This window comes from Camelus bactrianus, chromosome 25, assembly GCF_048773025.1.
Source record: "Camelus bactrianus isolate YW-2024 breed Bactrian camel chromosome 25, ASM4877302v1, whole genome shotgun sequence".
NCBI classification, from domain to species: Eukaryota; Metazoa; Chordata; class Mammalia; order Artiodactyla; family Camelidae; genus Camelus; species Camelus bactrianus.
In genome coordinates this window covers 4,713,545-4,733,420 of record NC_133563.1, presented here as the reverse complement: position 1 = coordinate 4,733,420, position 19,876 = coordinate 4,713,545, and the positions used below count along the sequence as shown (strand labels likewise).

The 19,876-nt window shown below is 37.4% G+C and overlaps 1 protein-coding gene and 1 non-coding gene across 4 annotated transcripts in view; both read right to left on the bottom strand.

Moving 5' to 3' along the window:
* Positions 1-1,937: 1,937 nt before the first annotated feature.
* The window catches only part of NDUFAF6 (NADH:ubiquinone oxidoreductase complex assembly factor 6), a 29,220-nt gene continuing 11,281 nt past the window's right edge, over positions 1,938-19,876 (bottom strand). For 2 of the 3 annotated variants that reach the window (XM_074353136.1, XM_074353137.1), the window contains exons 3-9: positions 18,780-18,902; positions 14,694-14,750; positions 13,049-13,151; positions 11,316-11,449; positions 10,550-10,651; positions 7,575-7,631; positions 1,938-5,345 (exon numbers count right to left, since the gene is read on the bottom strand). In XM_074353136.1, the coding sequence (XP_074209237.1) occupies positions 5,217-5,345; positions 7,575-7,631; positions 10,550-10,651; positions 11,316-11,449; positions 13,049-13,151; positions 14,694-14,750; positions 18,780-18,902 (705 nt within the window). In that variant the 3' untranslated portion in view covers positions 1,938-5,216. The other variant, XM_045505443.2, reaches the window with a different exon arrangement.
* Positions 9,524-9,657, bottom strand: LOC123612300 (small nucleolar RNA SNORA14). The gene has a single exon (XR_006719523.1). It is a non-coding gene; the product is annotated as a small nucleolar RNA SNORA14 (small nucleolar RNA).

Genomic DNA, 19,876 nt, shown 5'->3' with positions numbered 1-19,876 from the left:
TAAAAATTAAGAATATTTTTCTAGTATAATCTTTTCCAAATTGTATTACTAAGCTAAAATGCAGACTAAAAAACATTATACAGAGGACAATTTCATACATTATATGTAGGCCAAGGAAAAAAATTGGAACATAGACCAAAATATTAATAGTGGTTATCTCCTACCTGATAAAATTATAGTTGAACTTTAAAATGTTTTTCCTTTGTGCTTTTGTATTTATTTTTTCTCCCAAGATTTCTGCAATGAGCATGTGCAAGTTAACTTGTATAAGAAGATAATAAACACATTAATTTTAGAAAATGATCTCTAAGGGAAGAGGGCATTATACATTCCCCCCAATCCAAGATCCACACAGACCTATTTCTAACCACTACGTGGAGTAGTTTACAAGAAAGCGGTGGAGGAGGTGTCTGGATGGATGTTGATTACATGAGAACCTTCTCAACTCATTAGTCCACTTAGAAGATTAACATAGGATAAAACCACTGCAACAAGAAACAAATGTAAGATAGAGTAAAATAGCTTCTCAAATCATTAACGTTGTGTTCCTGAAGAATCTTTGCAGCATCCATAAAAGAGATTTTGTGGCTTTAGAAAGCTCTTGAACTTGCTCTCTGAGAAATTCAATCTGTAGGCCCGTGTTTATGCACACAGGATATTATTATATAACTAAGCAGCTGGGAAGATTAATTGTGATTAAAAATAAAAGGGAAAACACACAGTACACCAAGGCAGGGCTGTTTAAGGAGAGAAGGGCGACTCAAAGGAAAACAGTGTTTGTACAGGGTGGTAAAAAGTCAACCCACAGACTTATTTGCTAAGGATCAAACAGGAGTAAAAATATTCTATGTCATATTTGATTCAAAAGGTACTGCTTATCCAAAGATGTGATTACACTAGAAATAATGCAGGTAATATTTTCATGAGCATAGACACAAAATACATGTATTATGGACCATTTGTGAAGTTATTTACTTTCAAATCTCATGCCACTCTTCAAATCCAAACACCTTAATGTGTCTATGATTTGTTTAGCTTTCCAGCCTCTTTTCCTTCCTCATAACCTACTTTCTGATCGTACCCAACAATCTAGTTTCTTGAATGCCATATACTTTCTACCTAGCACATCTTTGCCCTGACCTTCCAGTTTGTCCTTTACGTGTCAGCTCCAACCCATTAACACTTCCTCAGAGCCCAAGACCCCACCTGGCACTATGGCATATTCATTCAGACCAGAAAAGCTTACGGAGAAGCATCAGGATCCATGGTAGGTTCTGGGGATACAAAGATGAACAGAACATTGCCTCACGCTCAGAGAACTCTGGCTGAGCGAGGGACAGACGTGTAAACAACAGTTTAAATACAGTTGGCTTGTAGGGAGAAAGCATGGCTCTGTTTAGTGACGCCAGTCTCAGGTTGGCAATCACTTGTTACTAATTCGTCGTCCATAAATTCTCCTAAACCACTGCTTGCAAACTCAAATTCTTATGGAGTAAGCAGGTAACATCAATCAGGTTGGGTGTGAGGTCATCGCTCATGCTGAGACCTGTAGCCCAATGGAGAGAACCTGTCCTGTCTAAAGGCATTCAATTTCTCACTTTTTCAAATGCTAGTCCTGAAAAACAAAATATGTCTGCAGGCCTGATTTGGTTCAGGCTGCTAATTGGTGACTTCTGCATACCAAGATTAACATCATTTAATGTTTGCTACATGTAGGTCACTCTTCTAGGCACTTCACACGTATTAACTCACTTCTCACAACAACCACTGAGGTTATCCTGATTTTGCCCATTTTGCAAATGGAACAACTGAGGCACAGGGGGTTCACACAACTTGTCGGTTACACAGCTATTCGGGTGGTGGAACTGGGACTTGAACCCAGACAGTCAGGCTCCTTCAGGGCACGCTCTTAAAATAACTTCACAGGACAATACTGCTCTGTTTCTAAACTTTAAAAATCTTTATTCATCTTATACTACAGAATGAGTTACATATTTAATAATGAGCCAAACATTATGCCTTTTTGTTGTTGAACAAATTCTTTTAATTGGTAGATTTGATGTAAAAATTTATGCCCATCTATTCATTGTTTCATAAATTTCATTACTCTCCCTGCTTATTACCATTGTTCTCATTTGAAGGATCTGAATTCTTTAGAAATAACTTTGCAGTTATACCCAAGAAGTGTATGTTCATTATAGGAGAAAGCATGTAGAGTGAGGAATTCAAGTTACTTACGGTGTTCTCACAATCACTTCCCATCTCCTCTCCCCTCCTTCTAACCCACCTCGGACATCCTCCTCAGTTCTGGATGCTTGTAGGCTTATTAGTCCTCCAAGCAGTAGGATGTTTTGTTTTGTTTTGAGTAACTGCATAACGTTTACAACCTTATGGATCTTTCTGGACAAGGCATCGATCAAGCCAGTGTCTCCAGAGAAGGCCTACTTACATGAGCTAGAACAAATCCAAGGACATCTATGGATTTGGGGGGAAAGTGTAAACTCCCAAGTCTTTGATCTTAATTCAAAATGTTTCACTATACCAGGAGATGTAGTCACTTTTTATTCACAAACTTTGCTAAGAACTCTGGATATTACATTATGTTCTTTTTACTTAAGTAAGTTGAAGCCAAAAAAATGAAGAGACTTCATAGAGGCTATGGGTCCTGCCTCCTGACCCTTGTTCCTACTGCTCCCTCAGCCAGAACCTCCCTACACACCTGTGCCCCCTCCCCAACCTTCCTGACACTCCTCACCCGCTACCTCCTCTGGGAAACCCTTGACCTCTGAAGTGGTTACGTGTCCCTCCTGTATATATACCCAGTGACCAGCACCTACCATCTATTTCAGTTGCCTATTTATTTCTCTCGTCTAATTTGTAGTTGGAATTTATGTAGTAATTATACTTTTTAACCTAATTTGTACCTAAAATTTATGTAGTAATACTTACTTCTGAAAAAAGTTGTGCCCTTGAGCACTTGGCTGTTTATTTTACTCTCAAGAATGGTAAAAACACATGGGTCGTGGGCTTTGGCACTGAACTAATGTGGGTTTGGCATCCAGCTTTAGTTCTAATGGCTGTGTGACCTGGTACTTAACATCTCTGAGGCAGTTTTATCATTTGAAAAATAAGGACCTACTTCTTTGTGAAGATTGAAGCATGAGAGCCCAGAGCACATGACCTGTCCAAGTTCGTGCTAAGTGTTACCTGCTGCTGTATCCCTTAAGAGTCATTTAATTGCATCAAAAGGAAAGAAAAAATATTGCTATCTGATTGGAAACTACTCAAATGTGTTTCATGATATGCAGCTTCACCTACAGGGAGATTAATACTTAGCAGTTGTTATCTGTTGCTGTCTACCTATTCAATATCAAGATACATTTTAAATGGTTTGAAAATGTATCTCCTTTAAATGCTCTAATGAAAAAGAAGAGATCTGAAAAATGTAAAACAATGTTGGCACCATTTAAGGGAGTATCTTTTATGCCAGGAAATTAAATAAGAGTACAGTAAAGGTCACTGAATAAGACTCTATCTTAATCTCCAAGAGCCTGGAAACCTCAGTTCACCAAATCGCTACAAGCATTAAATTTAAAACGACTTAGAAAGTATTTTGAAATCATTTACTTAATAGTAAATTGGCTTCTGAGCCAGAAAAAAAAAAAAAAATCCAGTAATCCAGTTGAGTGTTTAAACCCTTCTTTTTAAGACCCTTAGGCAGGAACTAAGATGCTTAGCAGCTGACTGCTGCCAGACTTAACCTGGTAAGACCCACAGTGCTTACTAATAAATGCTGCCTCCAATGAACTTTTCAACTCTGGACCATTCAGAATCTCAAAAGGAAACGTGTCCCATTTCCTTGAACTTGCCTCTTTTAGACAAGCTTTAGCTCTCGAAAGCCACAGAATTAAACAAGAAGATATCCTTTCAGCATCAGCATAAACCAACAGTATACTAACGTATATAACCGCACTGAATATCCATTCACTTATACATTTATTAATCTCTACTTATTGTAAACCAGAAGCCATTCTAGGTGCTGAGGGATCCCACGATGAATAAAACAATGTATTCTTGCCCTCAAGCAGCTCTCAGTTTGAGTTTAACTTACAAAAACGTAATATTTTAAGCTGTCATTAATTCACAATTGAAATAGGCACAAATTCACAACTGAAACCAAAGGTTTAAGAGAGATGGGACAGAGAAATGGTACAACAGAGGTGGGAGTGGACAGGAGACAAGATCACTAAAAAGACAGGAAAAGGAAACGGGGACAAAAATCCTGGTCTTGGGAATCAGAGATTCAGAGTCCAGATCTGCCAATTATCAGCAATGCAAACAATTTTGCTTTTTGCAATTAGTCTGTATTTTTTTAACTGAAAAAAATTCCTTATTTCATAGTTTTAAAGATCAAATGAGAACACTGATGGAAGTATATAGCACAGAGCTTATTACTGGGAAACTCAACTAGCATACTAGCTCTTAAAACTGTAGTATATAAATAAATAAATAAACAAACAAACTATAGGATCCCCGTAATGAATGTTCAATACAATTTTGCTAATTTAATTTACATAAATACACATTTTGTTAACACAATTCTGTTCATGATGACGATAATGCCAGAGTGAAGCAGAGGGGTAACAAGTTAAGCTTTCAAGTTAGCCAGACCTAAAGTCAAACAGGGTTCCAGCACTTGACAGACAGCTGTCTTTCCTTAAAGAAGTTATTTTATCACCATGGACAAGTTTTCACAGGGTAGGCGACTGACACTCCTCAAATATTAACCTCGCTCTTCATGACCCCTAAATAAACTCATTTCCCAACTGTACTGGGTGCCGGGGGCTTGGCTGCTCAGCACCCAAACCTGCCTGAGCCCTTTCCCCTTTCTGCTCTGAGGGTGAGGGAGGGAGGAGACATGCCTTTCCCTCGCCCTCTGGTGGCTGAAGCACGGCCTGCGGCCTAAGCACAGCTGAGACAATGCTCCCTGGGGGCTTCAACTTCACAGGATGGCACAGCACACGCTGCCTGGGCCTCGGTGACAACGGTGGAGCCTGCGGCGGAATTTTGGCACCCGGGCCTCACGGTAACTTCTCACCAATTCTGTGAGCTACATACACTCACTTGATAAATTCACTTTCTCCTGCTGTTTGTAAACAGGAACCCTAAACTAGTACACTTTTGTAAAACTAATAAAACAGTGCCAGGAAATTATTTTAGTATCTTTTTCTCCATGACTGAATGTACAAAGATAAGGGAAGTAATGCATTCTTCTGCTGTAAAGATGGGTGGAATATATCAAAATCCACTTTTTGTATTTTCTTTAAGTAGTCCTCCAGAGCAACCTGGAAGAAGAGAGTAACAGTCACTAGATCACAGAATGATTAAGACTTTTCAAGAAACCACAAACAAAGACAAAAAACAAGTGTTAAAACTATTTTAATTTTCCTAAGATGGTCTTCTACATACCAAGAATGTAAGTGAGAATTTTAAAAGGGAGAGAGAAGAGAAAGACATCTTCTGAGAAGTTTCTACTGAAACAGTAAAACAGTATCACAGAGGTAGTACTAGAAATATCTAGCCAATTCTGATCATAATTTATAGTGTTCTGGTCAAAACGTAAAAGAGAAATTATTTGCCAGGTCTTATTACCAGATTCTGTAGACTACAAAAGGGGGGTGTTTCAATGAAGGAAAATGAACAACCCACGGAAATGCACTGTGCCATGACGGGGAGTTGTTTGTTTAAAAAATTATTTTGTGAAACAGTTTAATGGGTTTCCATGTTCTTGCTAGAAAACAATTTGCAACCAGGGAGAACAATCACAGGTCCTCATCAATGTCACCTCATGCCCCCCCCATCGCCCCGCCCCAATCACACAAGCTTGGCAAAGCTTTCACTGGGGTTGGGGGGCAGGATGGAAAACACTGATGATGGGCAGTGCTCTTGATGGGTTTCAATTATTTTATTAACTTGTAAATTTTTATTTTACTTCAGCAACTTTTTTATTAAACAGAGAAGCCACTTAGTTTTGCACTGCACAATTCTAAGAGGCACAGCTGTCTTCTAGGCCCGTGTGCACAGCTCCCTCTAGAGTTCTACAGCACCACCTGTGTGACCCCACAGAGATCACGCTTGTCCAGAGGACTGTGTTTCCTCCCAGACTTTTCTTCTACACGCTATAAACAGATGAATGCACATTCAGTTCAGTCTCTACTTTTTAAACCCTAAACTTCTGTATGGCAGGAGATATGTGCATTAAAGTGCACAGCATCAAAAAACCTGGAAACAGCCCAGAAGTTCTTTGACAAAAATAAATAAATAAAATGTGAAATGAATATAGCTAGATGTGATAATACGGATAAATCTTAGAAACGTGTGTGTGTGCACACACAAGTAACCTAGAAGACATAAACAGGAAATAATTCACTTTTATAAAACTCAAAAATAAAATTAAGCAATATATTGGTTAGGACTACATAAAATGGAAAAAGCTTTTTAAGAATAAAAGCAAGAGAATAACAAGTACATAATTCAGGATAGCTACTTGAAGGAGGAAGGCAGAGCAAAGGGAGGAGATGCGGAAGCACACAAGTGCAATTTAATAGTGACCCTCTAGTTCCTGGGTGGAGGGGTGAGTTCATGGATGCTGCACTTTATAATATATGCATTCATATACAGACATAGTCGTCTGTAGATCTCAAGTAAAAAAACTTCAAAAGAGAATTTAAAAATTTTGAAGACATTTTAGTGTACATTTTTTCATATGCTCTCTTTTTTTGATAAAAAGCTCATGTTTTTCATAATGTTCAGTAACCCGCTCTTTAATCACTTAATATATTGTGATTAATTTTCTATCTCTAAGAATTTTATTATGTTCATTTTAATAGCTTTATAATATCCAATTATAAGGAATAATTAATGAAACTAAGGTACAAGCATATGACAGAATATTATACAGCAATTAAATATTGTATCAAGAAATATTTTTAATGATGTGGTTAAATGCTTGATAAATAGGACACTGGCATATAAGTGTGATTTTAACTATACACAAAAATTCATTTAAAAAAGAACAGAGTAAATAAATAGCATTGCTCTCTGGGCCCAGAAATTACAGGTATTATCTTCTAATATTATTTTTATATTGTCCAAATCTCTACAATATGGTCACTATGGAGAAGAAATTAATAGACTATTAAGTCATACTCGTAAGGCTATAAATAGCCTAACACTCCAACGAGGCAGTTTCTCCTATGATTCCCACTTTGCCTAGGTGTAAACTGAGGAACACAGTGATTAAGGAAGTTAAGGTTCCACAGCTAGTAAGAGGCAAAGCAGATTCAAAACAATGCAGTCTGGCTGCAGTCACACTAATGACAATTCTCACCTGCCTCTGGGGAACACTGGCACGACCTTCACCAAAGGCAGAATGTAACTAACAAAACCCACCATAAGGGAGGAAAACAAAGACTCCAAAGTAAAGAACTGCCCTGGGACCTTTATAAAATAGAAAAAGAGATTACACACATCTGCTTCATTAATTAAACAGTCTTTTCTGTTAATCTACTTACTGTCTGAAGAAAAGCAGGAAATGCTTTCACAGGAACACTTTTGTGGAAAGACCTAGCCTAAAAAAGGAAGACAAAAGGAAACTGGTTTGAAATATAAATATTTCTGGAAATAAACACTCTCCCTCTGAAACTGAACACAGAGCAACATCAGCAGCTTGCAACAGCACAGCGAGGGCCTCTCTCAAAAGCAGGAAAGTAACTCTCATCTCCTGCCAGTTGAGATTAATTTGCCAAACCAAAAGGAGTCAGGAAAAAGTACTATCTTAAGAATTCTTACAGATTGGTTTTGGCATTTCCAGCTGCCTTATAACTCTGACCCCTCTAGCTCTGTGGTAAGGAGTAAATGAAATCCAGGTGAACGTGGGTTCACTTACACGCAGGTTTTTTTCCAACAGTAAATTCTACAGTACTACCCGATCCTTTGTTGGTTGAATCTGCCCATACAGAAGAACCTTGGATATGGAAGGTCATCTATAAATTATACGTGGATTTTCAACTGCACAGAGGGTTGGAGCCCTAAACCCCTGCGGTTGTTCAAGGGTCCTCTGTACCGGCATTACAAGTCCCAGCACCTCCCCAGTTTAGATCGTCATTCTCTCCGGTCTAGATGAATATAATATAAGATCCTCATAACTAATCTTCCTGCCTCTGACCTCGAACCTTTAATTCATTCCACACAGTCAGCCAAATTCATGTCCTTAAGCCATTGTTTTATTTTTACTTTAACTCCCCAACAGATCATATCTCAACTATTCATCTTGGAATTCAAAGGCTCCACCTCTAATCTCATCTTTTCAACCTAACTCCCTACCACCCTGGACGACAGAGCCCTGATCCAGTCAGGCTGACGCCCACCAACCTGCACTCACCAAGCCCACTTCTGTCCATAGGTCTTTGTTTATATTGCCAGATACCATCTCTACTTCCTGACTCACTTCTTAACCTGCTATACTATGGTTTTACCTCATCTATTAAAATTGCTCTCTCCAAGATCATCCACAATTCACTAACCACCATACCCACCTCCTCGATTCACTGCAGAATGCAAAACTTCAGTATTCCCTGTCCTTAGAATTTACTCCTGCCTCGGATTCTGTGACACTGACTTTGCGTTCTCCTACTTCTTTGATCAGTCCTTCCTTCTCCTTCTTCCTAGTAAATGGCCCTGTCTCCTCCTACCTGAGAAATGGAGGTGGGCTCAAGGTTCTGCCTTTGGTCTTCTTAATCTAAATGTACAGTCTCCTTGAACACCGTGTCCACACTTAGAGCTTTAACCATATGTCTTCCATCTGGATGACTCCCCAATCTCCAGTTCTGACTTCCTTTTAGAGTCACAATCTTACAATCTGCATTGTAGCCCACCTCCCTAAACACCCTGTAAGCCCTTAAAGTCAACAATGTCCAGCAACTAGTTCAAAGTCTACCCACCAGCACCTAGCACACCACTGCTTTTTTACTGTAGTCTCTCCCTGGCACTGCCACCATCTATATCTGAATTCTGTGCAGCCTTCGATTTTCATGCTCCCTGATCCTGTCACAACCTAAACAGTCACCAAGTCTAGTTGATTCTACCTCTGTCATATGTGTGTGTGTATGTATGTGTGTGTGTGTATATATATACATATGAATGAATATTTGTATATTCACATACATACATATATAAACATCTACCTTCTCTAAATCAGACTTTTTTTAATGACTTATTATAGCTTAATTAAGTGGTAAGTATTAAATACGATCATCACTTCTTTGTACCTTCCAGGATTTAACTCACCTATAAATTTTAATCTCAGAAACTATTTTGACTGAGCAACCTAGACATAAGTTTCAAAAGTATTTCTTATTGCAACAAACTTGCTCTTCTATTGTTGCAAATGAGTGTATCTCCAAAATTCAAAGATCACAATGGTTTTGGTGACACGATTTCCCTCTTGTAAATCTCTCTCAAAAGATGTTGCAGGTATGAAATAAGACTGAGCCACAGAGAAGCGCAGCCCTTTGGACTCCCCTGCAATTTTTATAGCATTCACTCATATCTTGGAAGTACTTAGAGCAAAGCTACCAAGAGGGTTTAAGAATGCAATAAATCAGACACTCTTTAAACATGGAAATAGGGAGATTATTTACTGGAGATTATTAGAGTAAGCAGGATGGAAGATGAATTACAGCATGGTGAACAGTGCCAGGGTAGTGAGGGCCTAGAGGTAAAAATAAATGTAGAATACTTATTCAAAAAAGGTTAATGGGGGTGGGGGGAACGTATAAGTCAGTAGCAGAGTGCATGCCTAGCGTGCACAAGGTCCTTGGTTCAAGCCCCAGTACCTCCATTAAATAAACAGATGAATAAACCTAATTACCTTCCCCCCCAAAAAATAATTTTAAAAATGTTAAAAAATAAGTAAAAATAAGTGAGGTTCTAAAAGGCATTCAGCAGGTCCTGAGTCAGTTTTAAAATACGAACTTATCAAACTATGTTGATCACCTTACAATACACCCATCTCACCAGTTTAAAAAAAAAAAAAAAGGTTAACAGGGAGGGAAAAATAAGAAACAGAAGAGTCCAATGGGCTGCCTGTAACCTCAGAAGGCAGTAGCAAAAAACGAGAAGGTAAAAGGGACAGGTTATCACAAGGACCAACTGAAAACACCAGCTGGGAACTGCCGAGGCCACAAGGCCCTGGAAGAGGCAGGGCAGCGTCAGCGCTGACCAGGCAGAAAGTCACACCATGCCCTGGAAGACAGAGCACACTGAGCGCACGGGTCAGCGAGGGGCCTCCCTGAGGAAGCTGAGAGGGAGAAAGGGGGGTTTTGAAAAAGGAGGAAGAGTTTTCAGTAGTCCCTGAGGTAAACTGATCGGGATTTCAGTGAGAGACGGAATATGGACAGCCGAACAGAGAAGAGCAGAACTGCGTTCTAGGAGAGCCCCAGCCAGAAACGAGAGTTTCCAAAGTCACTGGCAGAAAGAGGCTACTTACATGCTTCAGGTGCAAGTGTGCCTGGCTGGCAACGTCATATACCACATCTCGCACATTTTTATCTTGGCTCTTCCGTAGAAAATCCTCTTGTGAAACACCATGCTGTGTGGGGAAATACACATAACATTAGGAACTGAAAAGCACACTTAAAACTAACTTAGCTCAAGAAAACAGGTGATAGAACAGAATGTACAATATAATGCCTATTTTGTTTTTTAAAATATACCTATATGTAAGTGTGTGTGTACAGACACACACACACACACAACACACACACATACACACACTCTCTCTCTCTCTCTCTGTCCTGGAAGAACACGCAACAAGATGCTAAGTAATGACAGTTAAAGGTGGGACAAAATAAACAAAAAAAGAAACAAACAGGGAAGAAGTTTAAAAGAACACACAATCTCAACTAGAAAACAAAAGTTCTCATAAACACTATTGTTTTACAATGGATTACCTCTTCCTTTAAAATAAAACAAAGAGCAGGCCAAGATGAACACTAGGAACAATCACTTAACTGCCTGGGAGGGAGCAAGGCATCAGCATGAAGCTACACCAAGTGAGTTCCCTGCACCTTCCTACAGCTCCACCAGACCCCCGATGCCTGAATGACACAGCTCGGACTTGGTAACTCTGAAGCCAAAAAGCAATAAGCATTCATTTCAAAGCAGGTACTTGAACAGACGACACAAAGAACCAAGGAACATCCCTCTCCATATTCTGGAGGTGAATTACTCGAGGGCACAAATGACGGCCTTACCAGCACACAAACATCCATGGGAAGGAACACCCTTCTTCTGCTACCGTGATAGGGCGTTGCTCTCAAGCAGGTGACAATGCCTTGTGCTTTTCCAATGTGACTTGCAGCATGATCTGCGTGAAGATCTTTTATACCTAGGATTTTAGAAATTAAACAATAGGGGCTGCTTTTTCCTCTTTAAATGCGTAACAAATCAACAGAAGCAGCACTGAAAAATCACCTAAATGTGTAAAAGCTGTTTCTTTCATCTTATGTTTTATATCTGAAAAACAGGATTTATGTGAACAAAACTGGACACAGACAAGCTGACCATTTACCACTAACAGGTTTCTGAACTTCAACTTTTAAATAAGAGTCTTCCTCAGACTCCAGCACACCAAGAACACATTTGGAATTTTAATCAGCTATCGGAAAAACACCGCAAGTCTTGCATTTCTCCTCCTCAGTGCAATTTCCATATGACCTCATTTTAAGTATATGCTTAGCAAGCATTCTGCACTTTGCACCCTCCTTGCATTGTGTTGGCAAACATGTCACTGAATGTGCAGGCAAAACAGCCCTGGGAAATCTGGTAGGGACTTGCTTTACTATTTTAGGGTGACATAAAGACACATTAACTTCTCTAAATGGATGGCATTCCCCTTGTCCCAAATAACTTCCTCATTACAATACTCATTGTAATAAGACCTCACCAACTTAGCACAGTCAAAGGAGGACAATTATCATCTAAATTGCATAGTTTTTTTAAAGAAAAATCTCATAAAAACTTTTAGACATGTAGTTTTATGTCTTCTTCTTTTTTAAACATGAGTAAGTACGGACAGAGAAGGAAGAGGGAGGCCTTCCAAATGGCAGGAGATGCTTAAAAAAATAAAGTCATCTGCAATTACCAGATTATTAATTACAGCAGTCTCATGAGGTAGCTAAAGAACTTTTATGAGAGCTGAAGTATTTTGATTGGTCTGCATTCCATTCCAAAGAAAGGTATATATTATATTCCCCTCCTTACTCAAAGAAAAGAAAAGAAAAAGAAAAAAACAAAAAGCAGCTGTTTCTTTATAGTTAGTATGAAGAAAAGCTTCAGTGTTAAACTGGTTAGACTGTCATATTATGAAAGAGTAAAGTCCAAAAGGTGTTTTTTTAACAGTTTGGACATTTCTTAAAAACTAAAAATAGAGTTACCATATAATCCAGCAATCCCACTCCTGGGTACATACTCAGAAAAGATGAAACTCAATTTGAAAAGATACACGCAAGGGGAGGGTATAGCTCAGTATTAGAGTACATGCTTAGCATGCAGGAGGTCCTAGGTTCAATCCCTGGTACCTCCACTAAAAATAATAAATTAATTAAATAAACTTAACTAACCCCCCCAAAATAAAATAAATTAAAAAAAATACATGCACCCCAATGTTCACAGCAGCACTATTCACAACAGCGAAGATATGGAAGCAACCTAAGTGTCCACCAACAGAGGAATGAATAAAGAAGACGTAGTATGTGTATACAGTGGAATACTACTCAGCCATAAGAAAGAATGAGATATTGACATTTGCAGCAACATGGATGGACCTAGAGATTATCACACTGATTATCACACCAAATCACTTTGCTGTATACCTGAAACTAACACAATATTGTAAATCAACTATACTTCAGTCTTTTTTTAAAAGGTGTTTTCTTTAAAAAAAAAAAAAAGAGAAGTATAAAATAGGAAAAAAAAAAAAACTTACCCAATATTTCTAACGTTAAATAAAGAAGAGAGCTCTGTGTGTTCTCACCATAATCTTCCAGTTCCTGGATATTACGATATGGTTTGTCATCCAAATTCTTTTCCTACAGTCAAACAAAGTGCTTTATTTGCTAGATGAATTGTCAATATTTTATTTTAATATTTCTGGACTCTCAATTCTATTCCATGACAATATATATGACCTATATGATCAATATATACTGATCTATATGTCTATGCTATGCCAATACTATACAGTTTGATTACTGTAACTTTGCAGTTAAGTCTCAAAACTAGGAAATGTGAGTCCTCCAATTTTGTTCTACTTTTTCAAGATCGTTTTGGTGATTCTGGGTCCTTTGCTTTTCCATATGAACTTTAGGATCAGCTTGTCAATTTCTACAAAAAAAGGCAACTGGAATTTTTATAGGAATTGCACTGAATCTTTAGATTAATGCAAGGAATTGATCCCAGTCCTTTACTTTTATTTATTTATTTATTTATTTTTAGAGGAGGTATTGGGGATTGAACTCAAGACCTTGTGCATGCTAAGCATGGGCTCTACCCCTTAGTTGTACTCTCCCCCAATCCCAGTCCTTTACTTTTAAATATTCCTCCACACAAATGCCAAATGTTATTTTCCATTAAAAATGTTTTAAAAAGATATTCTCCATTATCTATCTTGAGTTCTCTAATTTTCTTTACCTTATGAAAACAGAAAACACCTGAAAAAAAGATCTTCTTAGTGCTAATTAACTCTACAGGCCAACTGAGCAATTTTTAAAATGTTAAAATCATTATCTATCTCACTTTGGCTTGTATTATTATTATTATAACCTGTGGTTATTAATAGATTGTATCCAAATAAACTAAGTAAACTTACATTTTCATGACAACAGTAAGTGATAAATATCAGGCCAACGAGGATTTTAGCCAAAAATGTTTCAGAAAGATTACACAAGTTAGTCCAGGTCATCAAGCAATTTGTCCATTTGGCTGGACTAGAACTCAGGATAGGATTCTATTCACCAGAACCATCAGACTTTCCTTAGTCCCTCCGCTTGGACAGAGATCCAAGCACTGGGTGTACATAATGATGTGTACAATTAATCAAGTTTTGATGATATTAAGGAATTGTCCTTTTTTTTAAAGTTATGACAATCATATTGTAGTTATATTTTATACAAGTTTTTATTTTTCCAAGATACATGTATATTTGCAGATCAAGATGCCTGGGGTTTAGTTTAAAACAACCCAATAGAGTTTAGTGAGGGAAGCTGGTAGAATATAGAGGAAATAATTGGACACTTGTTTATAACTATTAAAGCTGGGTGATAGATACATGAAAGTTATTACACTATTCTCTCTACTTTTATATGTCTGAACATTTCTGTTTTAAAGAAATAGGTCACGGTGTGCACATGCACACCTCTGCCCGGGTGCCTGGCTTTGCCTGTCTCAGGGTGTGGGGGTGGGCGGCTGAGGTGGGTAGCAAGTAGTGATGGAGAATGGATAAAAAGGCATAGTTCTCTAAAAGTTTCCCTCCTCCAAAATATTAATATACATATTAAAACAGTTCCTCTATGAAGAATTAGCTTAAGGATTAAAAAGGAAAAAAACTTTAGACTTGAGCAATTTCAACTTACTCTTTCATCAATGATTTTCATAAGCCACCTTTTAGTCAGATTATGTCTTCTGACAGCCTAAAACAAATAAGAGTTGTAAGTTTCCAGAGTGTACTAGAAATGGCTTCTGCAGACCTGAATAACATAAACAAATCACACATAAACAAATCAAACATAAAACTAAGTAAGGGAAATTATAATAACTTATCACCGGATAGCAAGCTATGTTCAAAAACTAGAGGAAAAGAAAATGTCCCTAGAAAGCATTTCAAAACATTTCCAAGTAAACATAATTTATCCAAAACTTTTCTACTAATTTGTCCTTTTTCCCTTACACTATTAGTAATTTAACAATTCTACTTTCAAAACAAAAGCAAGAATTATATATTGATGTAAAATGATTATAAATCAATAAAAAATGTTTAACAAAAAAAGAATTATATATTGAGCTTCTCTATGTGATATGCCCTAACTTCAATGTGCACTCATTACACACAAACTTTTCTCCATAAAATGAAGATTCTATTTAATGAAAATGACTACTTACCCAAATAAGAAGAGTAACTACAGCTCCAAAGAAAATTATCTGCAGGGTACAGTGTTATTTCACAAGTAAAGATACTCCAGTAAGAAAGAGGACACCTAGTGCTCAAATCTTGGTCTCCAGTACCATTCCCTCCAAAGGAAACAGGACTCTAGAGAAATGGGTGATTCCAGAGCTGGGGCAAGGGAGAATCAAGATGATCCTAGGCTACTTTACTGTGCCAGAAAATAGAAAGTGCTCAAAAAAATGATGGGGGGCATGTTAGAACACAGAAGTCAGTCTGAAGGGACTCCCACTGTCCAAATCTGGGACTATTTGAACACCAAAATAATTAAGTATAGCAATGAGTTATAAACTGCTGAAAAAAAAATAGGAATACATGAGTCTATACCAATAATTAATAAACAAATAAATAATATAGATGGGTGACAGCTCCTGCTTATAGTAGAGTGCCAAGTGGTAAATGTGGGCAAAGCATTAGAGTTGGGAAATTATCATTCTGCAATCATAATAGCAAAGACTGAATAAGACAAGAACCATCAATGAATGTTAAGTTGCACAGGAAATTGATGAGGAACAGTATACCTGCATTGTCTTAAAGTTGATTAGTTACAATGGGAGTTATAATCATACAGTGGATTACACATTGGGAAAACCAGGAAACATTTTGACTGGGTGATGAAAATTAACAATGCCAATAAAGGACAGATGGACAAACTATGTCTATGTATGGACATGATGCCCTGAGAACACATCACCATCAATGCAGTGTTCTGGCCAAGAATGCATAACCTGAATCTAATCATGAGAAAACATCAGACAAATCCAAAATGAGGAATGTTCTACTACCAAAAAAAAGGGGGGGAAAAAAAAGGGAGGGGAGTATACACTTCTTCAAAAGTATCAATGACAAAGAAAAGTTATGGAAATGTTCCAGATTAAAGCAGGCTAAACAGACATGACAAAAAACACATGAACCTAGACTGATCCTACACTGGAGGGGAAAATTTCACTAGTGGATATTATTTGGTCAACCGACAAAATTGAAATACAAATGGAAAAAGTGTAATATCAAAGTTATATTTACTAAAGTCAGTAACTGTTGTAATTACATAAGAGTGGCCCTATTCTTAGGAAATACTAAAGTATTTAGGGATAAAGTGCCATGATGCACACAACTTACACTCAGATAATTAAAAAGAAATTATATGTATGAGAATATATATAGAGAGAGAGCACACTAGTACACACAAATGATTAACAAATGAGATAAAACGTTAACACAGGTAAACCTAGGTAAAGGATACAGAGGTGTTCTTATACTGTTTTAAATTTTATGACCTTTCTGAAAATTTGAAGTTATTTCCAAATAAGTTTTTAAAAACCCTGTTTTCTCCAAGTTAACATTAAGTATAATTACTTTCACAATAAACAAAAATAGTAGTGAAACATCAAGTCTTAGGAATATCCTATATTTCAACTGAGACTCCAAGATGTCACTGATACGAAAACGTAAAGGCTGACATGCTCCTCAATACACATTCACGTGACACAAGGGTGGAAGTGAGGAGAATGGAGCTCATTCTGCCTGGCAGTAACCTAACAGAAGCTAAAAGGACTGCATGGAGCTGATTTCCAAGTGCTCTGAGCACTGGTGCAATTACATAGCAGGACTCCCCACACGCCTCTCTCCCCAGTCCCAGCAATCAGCCTGGGACACCTCAGGCATTACAGAGCCCTGCTCTTATTTCATTCTGTCCACATCTGAGGGGGTGGGGCTTGTTTGATCCTTGTTTCCACACCATCAAGCACCATTCCTGGCACATAAAAGCACTCAATAAATATTTAACCACTGAAAAGTCAGGTTCCTATTTACTCAAGACTGATGCTGTAACAGCTGCAGTTTCTCAACCACAAAATACAGTTCTTCTGATTCTGAAGGAAATCAGAGATCAAGATAAAAAATAAACATTTATAAGAAAGGTGAAAACCTGCTGAATAAAGTATCAAAACTTTGGAAACAAAAGCCAAATAGAATAAAGACCTTGGCTATAAATAACAGAAATTATAGATATGCAACTATTCTGTACTCTAAAAGCACCAATGAAACAGTGCAGTAGGAATGCATTCTAGAAAATACATGTCACTGTTTCCCTATTTAATCTTCTAAAGAACCCGGCACTCTTCAAAGAACCAATGGGAAGCGTGACTGCACAACGTACAGTGAGCATATGCCTCAGCAGAACGGGGAGGGACAGAGAATGTGCAGTCAGGACAGCTGCCCTGAACACTACCTACTTTTTTCAAATATTCATATTAACCTTCAATACCTGTCCTATCAGAAAGCTGCCCAACATTAAGCATCAAAAGTTAAGAAGCGATTAAGACTGGACGAATAGGCATATACGCAAACATTCTGTAATTCAGATATGTCTTCCTGGTTTGTTTTTTTTTTTTTTAAAGAAGCCAAGGCAAGATAAATTTGTGTTAAGGAAATCTCTGATCTTCCACGTTATTTCCTGAAAAAGGCTAGAATATTCAACGCAAGTCTTAACATAAACCTCTATCTAGTGCAGTTGGGTTTGTATATAAAAAAACGAGTTTCTGGATTTTTGAGAAAGTTTTCTCTAAACACAGTCATGTAGGTTGAGGTTCTTGTGCGGGATGAATAAAGGTAAACAACTAATCTAATACTCACAAGCTTCCCATCCACTCTTTCTTCTCAGCCCCTGGGGGAGGGGCCTGGCTTTCCATCCTTACTGGGGCTCTGTGAAGTCAATGCGGGACCCAGAAACAGGGCCTGCCTCTGCTGGTGCACAGACCTGAGAAGAGGTGCTCCACTGTCAGGTCTGTCAGTGGCTCATGTTACAGAACTGTCTTCTGGCACTCATCGTAGTACAGTGGGGACGCAGCTCAGGGATGAAAGGCACCTAATTCCCTTAGTCTGTTCATAGTTCAGCGTATTTCCAAATTGCATGGCTGTTTACGAATGAGGAATCCATACAGCTGCTTTAACGTAAAACTAATTACTACATTCATCTAGCTTACAAATAATACTCTAGCCCAAAGATTTCCATTCTTGAATGTCTAAAATTAATCAACAAATAGGCAACTTTATCAAATTAGACAAGATAGTGTCAGATTTATGTCTGGACAATGATGAGAGCAGGTCTCCCTTCACAAAAGATCAATGCATGTTTTTCTACAGCCCAGAGTGCAGGGTAGACAGAACAGAAAATGTACCTGCCATTGCTTCAAAATTTACAGGGTTTAAATTCTGCAACCAAATATGTGGAAAATAATTTATAAGATAAAGAGACCAGATTCCTCTTTCTTCTTTTAATAAAAAAATACACTGAAGATTAGTGCAAATTATTAGTGGATGATTTTTAACTCTTCTGTCAAAACTAACATATGTCTGAACACTACATGAGCCTAAGAATAGTTTCAGAATAGATTCCCCATTGCCATTATCCAAATTGTACGTAACAAAAAGTATGTTCAAATAACATTCTTACAAATGAAAAGTAGCTTTCTCTTTCTTTCTTTCTTTTTTTTTTTACCTTCCATAGTTCAATGGCCACAGGCTGGTGTGGTGGATTGTCACAGTAAATATCATCCACAGTTTTCTTCCAAAACTGTATTCGCATCAGTCCTATTGTTTTCTCAGAGACTGAGTCCTTAACCTGCAAATGAGGTTTAAAACCTTTAATAAATGTAATTCATAGTCTCAAAAATCAGTATTTGTAACTGTATAGCCATATAATTCAGCCAAAAAGTAAGTTTAATTCTATACATTTGTTTTCTTTTTTCTTTGATATATATTGGTTAAATTATCACCATCATGAGTTTCCTAAGTAAATGCTGCAAAGCATTTGGTGCTTATTCAAAAGTATTTCTAAGATCTGCACTTAAAAATAGGAGACATTCTTCTAAAAAAATAAAAATTGCAAGAAAAAACAAAGAGAGGGAGGGGGAATATTTAGTTTAAAAGAAATTTAAGAGAGAGATCAATCAGTCACAACATGCAGACCTATTTGAATCCTAATTTATAAAGAGAGAGAAAAAATCAGGAAAATCTGAATACCAGGTGTTTAATGATATTAAGGAATTACTGTTAAATTTTTCATATATAATAATGGTACTGTGGTTATTTTTTTTTAAGTTAGTTATCTTTTAGAGATACATACTGAAATATTTGCAGATGGAAAAATTTATCCGAGACTTACTTCAAAATAACCTGAAGGTGAGGATGAGGTGGGTAGGGAATAAAGATGAAAAACAAGACTGACCATGAGTTAGCAACAGTTGGAGCTCGGGGACAGGATTATATGGAGGTCCATTATACTACTCTCTCTAATTCTGTATATGACTGAAATTTTCCAATAAAGTTTTTTTAAAAAGTGGAAGAGAAGAAAAACAATCTTCACTAGGTTAGTGATAGTAAAAATATTTTTAAGGCTGAAGATAAACCTAGGAAATACAATCAAAGGATTTTTAGAGGAAACAGGGAAGGAAGTAGACATTTATCAAATGTCTACAAGTACCAGTCCTGTGCTAGGTACTGTTCCAGAGATTACCTGATCACAATCCTTACAACAAACTCACAGGGTCCTTATCAACACCCATTTTACAAATACAGAAATTATGGCTCAAAAAG